The 12780-nt window shown below is 48.0% G+C and overlaps 1 protein-coding gene and 1 long non-coding RNA gene across 2 annotated transcripts in view; one reads left to right on the top strand and one right to left on the bottom strand.

Annotated features, from left to right (window-relative positions):
* Positions 1-263: 263 nt before the first annotated feature.
* On the bottom strand, positions 264-11971 carry LOC106783081 (uncharacterized). Its single transcript, XR_002807494.2, has 4 exons — positions 11408-11971; positions 10338-10522; positions 7265-7431; positions 264-1691 (listed from the first exon to the last, which is right to left on the bottom strand). It is a non-coding gene; the product is annotated as an uncharacterized lncRNA (long non-coding RNA).
* The window catches only part of JAZF1 (JAZF zinc finger 1), a 321433-nt gene continuing 319659 nt past the window's right edge, over positions 11007-12780 (top strand). Inside the window, exon 1 of the mRNA XM_023639427.2 lies at positions 11007-11484. Coding sequence (XP_023495195.1) covers positions 11370-11484 — 115 coding nt within the window. The 5' untranslated portion in view covers positions 11007-11369. The remainder of the gene's footprint in view (positions 11485-12780) is intronic.

Raw genomic sequence — 12780 nt, 5'->3', positions numbered from 1 at the left:
AAATGTAATGAATTTTTTAGATAACTGAGACATTCTTTTAAGCAACAATTAACAAAAAATTACCAAGTATTAGTGGAGATCTTACAAAATCTTCCTGCCTGTTTCTGCAACACATATTAAATTATTTAATATAACGGAATATTTTTGACTGGCTGCTACTTGTGTACAAAACTTTTCTTACCATTTCCCACCTGTGCACCATCTGCCACACACACACCCCCCCACTTTCTCTCAAACTCCACCACAATATACAAGGAAAGGAATTTTTTTTATTATTATTAAGAATTTTATTTTTCCTTTTTCTCCCCAAATCCCCCCATATATTTTATATTTTAGTTGTGTATATGTATACTTTATATGTAATTGTGTATATATATTTTTTATATGTAAAATACGTATATTTTAGTTGTGGGTCCTTCCAGTTGTGCTATGTGGGATGCCGCCTCAGCATGGCCTGATGAGCAGTGCCATGGCCGCACCCAGGATCCGAACCAGCAAAACCCTGGGCCGCCGAAGCAGAGCACGGGAACTCAACCACTCGGCCACAGGGCCAGCCCCGGAAGGGAAATTTTGATGGAGTCCTGACGTCTTCCTGTTTTATGGAGGACAGTTTAGAACCAGCAGGTCCTCAGGCATTTGGGTTACATTTGCATTTTTTATAACTTAATTAAAATATTGAAATGTATTTACCTCTAAAGCATCACCCTGAATTGCCATGCTGCATGAATTCTGCTTTCGTGCGCAAGCGCGTGCCTTTTTTGGTATGTCTTATTCCAGCAGCCCCCTTTTAACTTGCACTTTGTAAGCCCCCTTTGTAAACTGCTGCACTCTGGTCAAACCAGAACACCTCATTTATTAGCCTGTGGGCAAAGGAAAAGTAAAAGGTTCTGGGAACTCTCAAATATCAATGGTGGGTATGTAAATTGGTAAACCCACTTTGGAAAACGGTTTGGCAGCATCTACTAAAACTGAACATAGGCATAATCATGGACCACAGACATGTCCATCAACCTAGTGACACGGCATTATCCAAATCCCCATGCTAGGACCCACTCCAGCCTTCCTTCCCCTACAACAACTCAGGCCTTGTTGTTGACACCCTCCCTCCAGCAGCATCTTCTCCCATCAGCTGATCAGAGGCAGCCCGCCTCAACCCAACAGAGGCTGCTCACGGCTGGGAGCTTCAGTGGGAAAGATGAGGAGACTTGAGCAGCTTCCTGTCAGTGAGCAACTTGAACACTACGTGACGTTCCCACCCTTTCTCCAGAAACCTTCAAACTCTATGCCATTTAGGATGACCTCTCTATCAGTATCTAGTACTATAAAGACAATTTGAACTTGTTTGGACAGTAAAGGTAAGTCATTGGGTCATGTAAATGCAAAGACCACTGTGGGCTTCAGGCACAGTTCTGTGAGAGCTCCAGTTCAGTTTCTCTGAAACCTCTCAACTCTGCGTTCTCCCAGGTTGGTTTCATCCTCAGGCAGAAGTCCTTCATGGGCATAAGATGTCTGCCAGCATCAGCCGAGCTACATTCTTTCTTGTTCAAATGAGGAGACGTGAGGGGCCTTTATCCACACAGCCACTGAATAAAAGTTCTGAGCTTAAATCTTGGGACCTTCTGGGTCCACCTCCCGAACCAGTCACTTTGGTAGCAAGACTCCATCTGCCTACAGAGTTGAAGCCCCAAGCCCTAGATAAGAAAAGAAAACACAACAAACAAAAATGACTCCCGTTGCACCTTTTCCCAGAATAATGGGTGCTTACGCTTACTGTGTCTACGTAACTAAAAGGATGCACTCAGATGGCTCACCCCAGAACAGAGAAGGTATGCTCCAAAGTGATTCCACGTCCTCATGATATCTTAGGAACAGCAATGGTTGGTAATTTTAAATGCCAGCTTCCCTCCTAAAGCATACAGTTCTGCCTCACTGCTGTACCAGACTGTAATACCCATCCCCGTCTGCAAGAAACCTAAGGACATTTGGTGAGGAGAGATGACCAAAGGCCATGACATCTGCAGCACTGGACTCAGAGATAATAATAATAATGCCTCTTGGGCCGGCCTAGTGGCACAGTGGTTAAGTTCACATGTTCTGCTTTGGTAGCCCGGGCTTCACCGGTTCTGATCCCGGGTGTGGACATGGCACCGCTTGTCAGGCCATGCTGTGGCAGGCATCCCACATATAAAGTAGAGGAAGATGGGCACAGATGTTAGCTCAGGGCCAGTCTTCCTCAGCCAGAAGAGGAGGATTGGCGGCAGATGTTAGCTCAGGGCTAATCTTCCTCAACAACAACAACAACAAAATAATAATAATGCCTCATCCTTGATCGGCATTTTACAGTTTCCAGTGTGTTTTCATATTCAGCATCTCATTTCATCCCTGGGAGCTGGGTAGGATCTGTACTGTTATATCCAGTTTATAGATAAGGAAATCTCAGAGAGATTGAGTGACTGATTTACCCAAGGTCAACAGCTTGTAAGTGATAGACCTGGCACTGGGATCTAGATCCTTCTTTTTTTTTTTTTGGAGGAAGATTAGCCCTGAGCTAACACCTGCCACCAATCCTCCTCTATTTTCCTGAGGAAGACTGGCCCTGAGCTAACATCGGTGCCCATCTTCCTCTACTTTATATGTGGGACACCTGCCAGAGCATGGCCTGACAAGCAGTGCATAGGTCCGCACCCAGGGTTCACACCCAGGATCCGAACCCATGAACCCTAGGCCGCTAAAGTGGAATGTGTGAACTTAACCGCTGTGTCACCGGGCCGGCCCTGGGATCTAGGTCTTTTTGATGCTGAACTTTTGTAGCGACCTTTCCTCTGGTTAGTCTGTTGGACCAGGGTACAGAGTAAGAAAAATAAGAAAGATGCTAATCCAGATGTGGTTCGGAGGGATGGGAGACTGAGGAGGGGTTGTCTGAAAGGAGGATTCCTCTGCTGCAGGACTTTGGTGCATGTGAGAGAGAAGATAGAAAGATCTTTTCAACCTTTGTTTCTGCCCTGTTTTTGGTTTTCTTTCCCAATTTCCTTTTTCCTAACTGTGTTTCTTTCTCAAATTCTCCTCTCTGGTGCAACTCTCTCAAATACAATACCAAACACTTTCCATGGGCAGGCCCCATTCAAGAATCAGTCCTAAAAGGAATCCTGGAGGGGTCAGGGGACAAGGTGGGGAAAGATGGGGGCATACAGGATCAGGAAGGGGGGTCAGAATGAGGATGGTGGAAGAAAGAGAAAGGAGAAAGAAATTGGAATCATGCACTGGCTCTGACACCAAAGATTAACTGTCATCTAAATGTTAGATCACTGTATACGTTTTTTTTTTTTTTTTAAAGATTTTATTTTTCCTTTTTCTCCCCAAAGCCCCCCGGTGCATAGTTGTACATTTTTTTTAGCTGTGGGTCCTTCTAGCTGTGGCATGTGGGACGCTGCCTCAGCGTGGCTCGATGAGCAGTGCCATGTCCGCACCCAGGATTCGAACTGATGAAACACTTGGCTGCCTGCAGCGGAGCGCGCGAACTTAACCACTGCCACGGGGCCGGCCCCTACTGTATACATTTTTAAAAAGAACTAATGCCTTCAAGGCGACATGACCTTGAACTGAAGACCCAGGAGTGGGGACGTGCATAGATTGGGAAGGCCAAACCTGCTAACTGAAGAGTTTTGTTAATTACTTTAAAATATAACTGGAGACAGCTCAGGCACTATAAAACGTATTTACATGTAGCACTCATTTTAGGTAAATTTGGAGTTATCACATACTCCCCTTGTTGAAAATTAATTTTCTTAAGACTCTGATCTGCATTAGGAAATACGGAAAGAAATTGCCAACCAAGAAGTGTTAGAGCCTGGAAGAAGCCCTTACCAAGTATTTCTTCCCTCTGATACAGTCATTACCTGAGCAGCTCTGACATCATCTTCCAGCTCTGTTTAAGGCACACAGGGTCCTTTTTGAATTATTTGCACCGAGAATTAGAGTGCATCGAATCTCATGGTAGTGAGAAATTTAGAAATAATTACTCTGGATACTCTTTGGGTGTTGACAGTAAAAGGAATCTAATTTTTATACCATGACTTGGGAGAAAAAAGAGAGGTTGCAAATGGGTGGGCTCATGGGCCAGATGGGGCTCGCAGATGGAACATGTTTGCCTCCCAGTGTTTTGAGAGAACAGTGCTCTCCAGTTCACCACAGGTCCCCACCAGTCACACAACACACACATGTGCACTCAAACACTGCCCTCTGTTCTCATCGCTCCCCTTGCCTGGCCTTTAGGGCTTCCGAGGTTGAGATGGCTAAGATTAAAAAAAAAGTCATTAAATATATAAGGCACTACAGAGAAGAAAGAATCACTTATGTTGGCAAAAGCATAATGAGATGAAAATTATAGAAAGGTAAATCTAGTTATAAAACCAAGGGGAAAGTCCCTCCTTGAAAAATTAGTGGCATCTAGGCCCATTTTCGGAAAGGCAAAGCAGCCTTCACGTGGGTCTAGCTCTGGAAAAGAAGGGATTGAGTTTCAGAGCCTTTTGAGATGGCATTCAGCAGGGCTGTTTGTTCTATGACTCTAGGAATTAAAACTACAACAGAAAATACGATTATGCCAAACAATTGGTTGAAAAGCAACACAATTAGAGTCATTACAGACTGGAGACAAAGAGCATGACAAAAGCTCAAGAGTCAGCTTTCCGCATGATAGGTGATGCCTGTGTTGCCCGCTCCACCCCTAAAATCAACAGTAGGAAGGTACACAATGAAGGGTAAGTCAGGAACTTTACCTTATCCTTTTGCTGAAGAGCAAAACAAGGGTATCTTTTCAAAGACTTACTTTTCTATAAAGTTCAAGTTTAAAATAAGGTATTTAAGACCAGTAAACAAGCTCAGCAACAGCAATGAAACGACCTTCCAAAAGAGAAGTAAAGGGAAAAGACAAAGCAAGAGCCTCAATACCTGATGGAGGCCCCAAGCCCTCTCCATCATCATACCCCATCCTGACCCTCAGTACCCAGTCCGAAGTGCATTAGGCAAAGTAGGATGCTCTTGCCCCTCAACCTTGGTGTCAGTGATGTATGTGAGCATGGTCCTGCCTGTGTCCAAGAGCCCCACTTCTCCCCCAGATTCAAGGAGAGAAAAGGGAAATGTTCTATATCACCTAAATTGAAGTATTGATGTTAAGAGCCAGGACTCTGGACTCACACAGACCTGAGATGAATCCTAGTTCCAGCACCTATTAGCTTTACGGACCTCAGCAAGTTACTTTATTTCCCTGGGTCTTGTTTTTTTCTCATCCATAATTAGGGCATAATGCATTTATCTATCTCATCAGGTTTAAAAATTGGTCTATGTTAAGGCATCTAGTCCAATGCCTGACATGACAGTAGGCACTCTATGAATGGTGGTAATCATTATTTAAAATAATCACCATAATGAACTTGAACATCTGTGAAAGGGAAAGGTGTCTTACTCAGTCAAATAAAAGGGGAGCTAGTGTCGGATCTCATGTCATGGCTGAATGGCTCCATGCTTATCTCTGTGCAGTTGAACGGCTTTGCCTGCATCAGCAGAGACTAGGAACTCGTGCCGTCAAAACCAATGAGACAAGCATTTTGCAAGTGCCTGTTAGGGGCATGGTGCAGTGACGCTGTGCTAGACCTGACAAGAGGTCTCGTCAAAGGTTGGGCCACCATCGTGGGAAGGTATAGCTGTTGCAATCTATCCAAGGTGAGAGATGATTGAAGACTATCTTTCATTGATGCTACATAAGAGAAGAACAGTAAAAAATTGTTCGAAATTGCTTCAGCGTTGAAAACTGAAATCTCAGCACATTGTCTTATCACAGTGCTGAGCTGTACCCCCATACAACATTTATTGAGCACTGTGTGCAGGCACAATGAAAGACAGTCTCTTTTCTCAAGGAGGCTAGGATCAGGGGCAGTAGCCTCCAAGGTGGAATGCATTCACCCCAGGATGGGGGCCAGGCAATTCTCTGGGGTGTGAAATGAAAATATTAGACCTTCCATTTCTGTTTTTAAAAAGCTCATCTTCTTAAAGTGTCTGACTTGTTTTATAATATACATACTATAGTTGAATAGTAGTGCCTGTACATAACTTATGAATAATAATATAAATATTCATGAGATCAAGATTTCAATTTTTTTATTGATGGGGTTCTTGATCAAAAAGGTTTGGGAACTACTGGTCTAGAGGGGATGGAAGGCCAGTAAGCCAACAGCCAAAATCTAATGCAGAGGGAGGTTGGCTGGAGCACAGATGATAAGCATCCAGCTCAGCAGGGAAGGAAGAAGAGGCAGGATGCAGGGAAAGCTTCTTGGAGGAGGTTACAGGCTGAGTTGCTGAAGTGTGTATGGTGGGATGAGAGGGGAGAAGGAAGAATGTTTCAGGCAGGCTACATAATACATGCAAAGCCCGGGCAGCCTGTGAGTGCATTTTGTAAACTAAAATAAAGTCCATCTTGAATTGTAAAGATATGTTAGGGAACAGCAGGAGGTAAGGTTCCTGCAGAGATCCTGTTATGATGGTCATTGAAGAGGAAGCTTATTCTGATGGCAAAGGTTGGTGCTGAGGGATTCTAGCTGGGGAGGTGAGATCAGATCACGGAACAGTGTTCCTAACTTCATCCTCTAGCCTAGTCTCCACTGACGCTTGTCTGAGTCTTACAGGAAAAGGATTGTAATAGTGGGAGGTGGTGAAATCTTAAAAAGCCAGGACAAAAAAGATGCTAGCAGCCTTTGAAGGGAGAGAAAATCCTCAACCCTGGGCATTGCTGGGTGAGCATTGGTAATGCCTAAGGACACATCTATGGGCAAAAAGGTTGTGCAGTCTTTTCCAAGCATTAGTGCCTTAATAACTGAATTATAGTCAATAGCAACAAGAGTTATCATCTGAGTGAGCCAAAGCTGGAAAGGAGGGAAATGGCAGACACCAGAGCAACCAAGAGGACAGTACACAGAGTCCCCTGAGCCAACCGTGGCAGGCTCCTAGAACCAATTCAGGAGGACCCTGCAAAAGCATTTGGTGTTCCCTCAAGCGAGGAGAGACTGTACTTGTCTTATTCAAATTGTATCCTTTGTAGCTTGCACAATGGATCAGGACTGCAGGGTTGTACAAATCCTGGGGTCACTGTCCATGCAGTTTCCTATATAAATAACGCTTTTTGGAGTTGTGCACCAAGAGCCCTGCATAGATGTTCAGTCAAGATATGTTAAAGAAACGAATGAAATACTAATTGCTTGGCTGTTCTTATGACCTTATTTAAACCTGCAGGCTGGGCTGGCCAAATCCCATCAGATCTGAGTGTGGAGCTACCATCCGGATGGCAGTGTGGCAGACTGCAGTAGCGGAGTAGAACTGTGTTGCTCAGTTAGAACGGCAGTCATCAGCTGGGTATTTCACTAATCGAGTTCTGGAGAAATCCTGCAAGGAACAGGAAATGAAATGCCATAGCTATGTATATAGTCAGTAGGGCAGAAGCAGCCAGGGAGAGCTAAGGGGTAATGCCCATGAGGCTTGGTCACTGGTGGTATCCTACTAGAGAATCCCCTTTACTTATTCTAAGGGCAATCCTTAATTCCAGGCACAATGAGACTAGGGGCCAAAATGAGAATTAATCGTCAAAGAGTGGATGAAGCTGATTCATTTCTGAGCTGGAATAGAATCTATACAAAGAACTTGAAGACTTTGTTGCATAAATATTAAGCAAGAAAATCTGGAACAGACATTGTCATCTTTGGGAGAAGGTGGGGCCTAAAGAAAACACCCTGTCAAGGCAAAGGTTGCGGTTGGTAGGAGTGGCAGCCTGAGTCCTCAATAGCTGGGGAGCGTCAGACACTCTTAGAAGTGGCCAGAGACTGGCATGAGCTGAAAACGGCCTGGGTTGGTGATCTGCTCAGCCTACATAATGGTGGCAGTAAAAGGAATACCTCAAGCCACTTAAGAACCTGTTTACATCCAGTAAACCTGAAAAGCACCTGAAAAGGGGCCTGGGGAATAACCCAGAAAGCCTGAGAGAGGTAGAGTTGAAGGTAGCATGGAGAGTAAAATTCAAAATAGGATCCAATGTTCATACAGATCCTCTCGTAGTGCTAACAGATGTCCTTGCAGGGCACAGGAAGTACCCGGTTTTGATTATCAGTGTATCCCTAAATTAACAGAATCGTGTATGTGGAGGCCAGACAACTACATGAATCAGAAGCCTTCGGTGACTTTGATTGGCTCCGTTAGATCAATGGAGTCACAACCTCCTGGCAGCTGCCCCATCCTGTGGGCAATGGCCATGCTAGATTTTGGGAGACTGCTACTGGATCCCAAATCATGTGTAATGATAAGCACCAAGCTATGGGGCCACTAAATGTCCATATTTTGTTTGGGGCTACTCATTGGGAGGCACAGTGCTCTGGGGAGAGGCAAACGGTTTCCAAGAAAAGGGTCTTAAACTCATGGAATGCTTCTAGTTCACAGCCACTATCACTTCCTTCTGACTCCTCAGTTCTCTTACTGTCTCTTTCCTTTGAAATATTTTTAATACCCAAATCAGGCAGACAAATGTTTTTTGTAAGTATAGAGGTATATCAGCCATCACTTTCTCTTGGACATAATAGGTTGAAGAGTTTCCTCTATATATTTTTATAATGTTGACCTCATCTGAAGGGACACCCTGGAAACAACTATTTTTAAATTTAAGTACATAATGGTAAGCATGTCATTGTAAAGCCATTTTTTAAAAGTTTGCCTGTGGTTACTTTATCTTTGTCTTTTTCTTGTCTGTTGATGCCTTACTGAATGCACTATGAATACAGGGAAACTAGCTGTGTGTGCCTGGAGAGAACTCACTCCATGCCTCTGGCCTCAGTTTACTGCATCTACAAAATAGTGGGTTTGATGGCCAGAGTATCTTCCAGATCTAAAAAACCATGATTATGTCTCTCTTACAAAGCCCAGAAATACCTAGTGTGTGCAGATTAAAAAAAAAATTGTGTGAGCAGAATGTCATATAAGTAAAGCTTCAGTTTACATATGAAGAATTAATAGAGTAGGTTATTCTATGCAAAATAAACTGATTATTTCCAAAATATTAATAATTACCCAAGGGAAAGAAAAAAATTTAAAATCTTAAAAATCAAAATCTTGATTCATTATTTATAAATTCTTTTGGCTCTTTTCATTAAAAAAAAAATCTATTTATTAAATTTGGCCTATCAAGCTTTTATTTTAAGAATACTGAAACTGATAGCAGGTAGTGGAGACCTATGCATTAGTGAAACTCAGACTCCTGACTTCCTTCATCTTTCACCTACACATTTCCAGTACTTTGCATCTCTGAGCTCTCTTGCCTGAACCACCTCTCTTCCTCTCCACACTCTCTGGAGTTCATAATTCCACATAGTTTTCCCTCCAGAGGACAGAGTTACTCCTTCTCCAAAACTCTTGGTGCTTCCCAGATGCTGCAGAGTCGGGGTGCCTAACACGCATCTCTAGGGGAGGCTGTCTTGGCATTGCATTTCCCTGTCCTGTCCCTTGCTGTGGTGTGTGTCTGCCTGCTCTCAGCTAAAGGCCTTTCCAGACTGGGCAGCTGAATGCACTGCACAGCTGCCAAATTTCTAATTCAAAATCTAGAATTCTAACTCCTGCTCTTTAGACCCCTGTCTGGCCCTGGCTTCAGTCTCCCGCCAGTGCCAACCAGGTCCCTGGCTCATTATAAGGCCCACCCCAGCCCTGTCCCCACCCCCAAGTGAGCCCAGAAAACCATTTGAACTTCAATGGCACAACTGTCCCAGCCTCACCCAACCCAACTCTCATCTCAGCACAAGCTGGTCAGCTTGTGACGGGAAACAGAAGAGATGGGCACGAAGAGGAAAAGCCATGGGTGAGGGGACTCATGACCCCCAATTGCTCTGACTGTCAGATTGTTAAACTTTTTATGGTGCCTTTAACTACTCAAGTGAAAAGCCTTAACAATCCTATTATTACAAATAACACTAGAGATGAACATAGTTTACGGAGAAGGGAATATTATTTCTCTATGTATCTGCACCAGAGGGTCAGTAAAATTTATCCTAAGGAAAAACGCTAAATTCAATATACCTGCATTAATTTAAAAATGCACTGTTGGATCATAAACTGTTGATAATGTGTAATGTTCCTTAGGCACCCGGAAAGTGCTATTGGAGAACACATGCTTTACAGGTAAAAATATCAGTGCAATTGTGGGTGGAGGTGGGGACAAGGAGGTAATCAATTCTTAGCAAAATGCTGGTTTTCAGAGAGCCTAACAAATTCAACTTAAGTGCTTAACTGGTCAACATTATAGTTTAAATGCTCACCGGATGGTATGATCTTGATTGATCGGAGCGATCTCTTCTCTTTTAAATGAAGAGTAAATATGTCCCTTGACCCTGTTTCCACTCCTTCCAGCCTTAACCAATGCACTGTCCTTTCTGCTGTGACAGTCTTGTTCCCAGGGACACAGATGGGTTAATGCCCAGACCTGAGATGGGGCAGTGGGGTGCTGTAATTTGGGGGAATGAAATCATTTTAGTTTTTGTTTTCCCAAAAGGAGCAGGGAGTATAACAAAGGTGGTACATATGTAAAACACACGCAAATGCACTTGACAATCAAGTACTCTGTTTTGAAATTTAAATAAAGCTAAGATTTTCTTCTGGCCTAGAGGGAAACTTCATTAAAATCAATTAGTTAGTACAAACCTCCAGAGAATATGGACTTTTTTTTCAAAGAAAGTTTAAGGAGTAAGGTGCACACACAATTACCTTTCTTGGGTCCCCTGTGAATGTGAGTGTCACACCTAGACAGGTGGCCAAGTGCAAACAAATGTCCCCGAGAGGGCCCTGGGTAACTCCTGGAGCTCTCCTGGCAGGGATGCATGTGTAATTAATAGATGTGTATATGTCGAGAATGTAATATACATAACCAAGGAGGCTCCAAAGAGATTGCACCTATTACCAACTGTGAAGGGCAGGCCGAATGAGATAAAGTTGGTGGCAGGCGCTCCCAGGTGAGGCCTCGGTCCAGGAGCGGAGGTTGGGGCCGCACAGCTGTTGCTGCGCGCCCTGGTCCCTCCTCCCAGCTGCGGCGGCCTCAACCCCCACCCCCACCCTCCCCCCGCCGCTCCCGACGCCGCCACCGCCGCTGCTGCCTCCCCTCTGCCTCCCGGTCTCTCCTCGCTCTCCTTGCATCGCTCTCGCCCCCTCTCCCTCCGTCCCGTCCTCTCCGCTCCCCTCACCCCGCCTCTCTCCCCCTCCCCCAGCCCCTCCTCTCCTCACCCCACCCTGCCTCCCTCCCTCCGCCCGCCCGGAGCTCGCAGAGCCGACACCAGGGGGGCTCTCGATGTAGCACCATGACAGGCATCGCCGCCGCCTCCTTCTTCTCCAATACCTGCCGATTCGGGGGCTGCGGACTCCACTTCCCCACCCTGGCCGACCTCATCGAGCACATCGAGGACAACCACATCGGTAAATGGCCCGGGGGTGGGCGGGGGTGCCCGGCGCGCGGAAACTCCTGCCTAGGCGAGAACCCCAGAATGGCCAGGGGTGGCCGGGAGGGAGGGAGGCGGCGGCGGGGCGGGGAGGGTGTGTGCGAGCCCGGGGCGTGGGGGTGGCGGGATGCGGAGGGGCGAGGTGCCTGGGGTCTGGAGGGGGGAGCCGGGGGAGGGTGGGGGAGGGGGCTGGCGCCCCGAGGTGCCGCGGGCGGGCTGGGGGATTCCGAGGGGCGTGCGTGCCGGCTGCGAAGTGGTGGGAGTAGGGGTGCGCCGCGGCGGGGGCGGCGGGAGGAGGGACCGGGCGGCGAGGAGATGCGGCGGCGGGGCCGGGCGCCCGGGGAGGGGGCGTGGGGCGGAGGGGGCGGCAGGGCCGGCGCTGGGCAGGGGCGCGGAGTTACTTGGCCCGGGTGGTCGGGGCGGCCCGAGGCGCCGGGGGCGGCGGAGGGTGGCGGGGGGCGGGCACTGCATGCCGCCCGCCGCTTCCGCCCGGGCTCGAGCTGTCAGGGCTCGGCGGCGGCTGCAGCCTCTGGGAGGTGGGAGCGGGGGGGCGGGGGTGGCTCCACCGCGGCAGCCATTCCGCTTCCTCCTCCCGCCGCCGCCGCCACTGCGTCCTGTCAGCGCCGGTTGCTAGGTGTGGTGCGTTGGGAGGGGGCCGGAGCCGGCGGCCGCGGGCGGAGGAAGGGGCACTCGCCGTCTCCCCCGGCGGGGGCAGGTTCACCGGACCGGGCCGGGGACACGGGCCTGGGGACCCGGGGGGCCCGCCCCTGCCCCGGCCTGGCGTGGACGCCCGGGCGCTGCGGGCTGAGGTCCCGGGTGCGCCTGCGGGCCGCGCCCAGCGCCCTAAGGCCGAGCTGCCCCGGAGGCCCCTGCGGCTGCGTCCGGTGGAGAGCAATTCCCCGGGGCGCGCTGCCGGGCATTTAAATGCGCCCCAGCTCTGAGATTTGCCTTTCAAATTGTGCTAGGCCCGAGGTGCGCCGGCTGCGCCCGCGATCACAGCGGCGGCGGCCTGCGCAGCGCCCCGGGCGCGGGGCCGCGGTGGCCGCGGGGGAGGGGGCACCCCGCGAGGCGGCTGCTTTCTCTTCCTGCTGAGGACCCCGGGCCTTCAACAAGTCCTTTAATTCACAGAAGTCCTTGCACACGTTACACACTCCTATCTGGAGCCCCTGCCAGGGGAGATGGGTCGGGTTCATCTGGCTCAGGCGATCCAGCCACCTGCGGAAGGTGTGGCCGGTGCCGACGAGTTGTCCTCTGTGGGCTGGAAGGGACTGCA

The sequence above is a fragment of the Equus caballus genome, chromosome 4 (assembly GCF_041296265.1).
Source record: "Equus caballus isolate H_3958 breed thoroughbred chromosome 4, TB-T2T, whole genome shotgun sequence".
In the NCBI taxonomy this organism is placed as follows: Eukaryota; Metazoa; Chordata; class Mammalia; order Perissodactyla; family Equidae; genus Equus; species Equus caballus.
The sequence above is the reverse complement of the archived record's forward strand: the minus strand, read 5'-3'. Positions and strand labels throughout refer to the sequence as shown.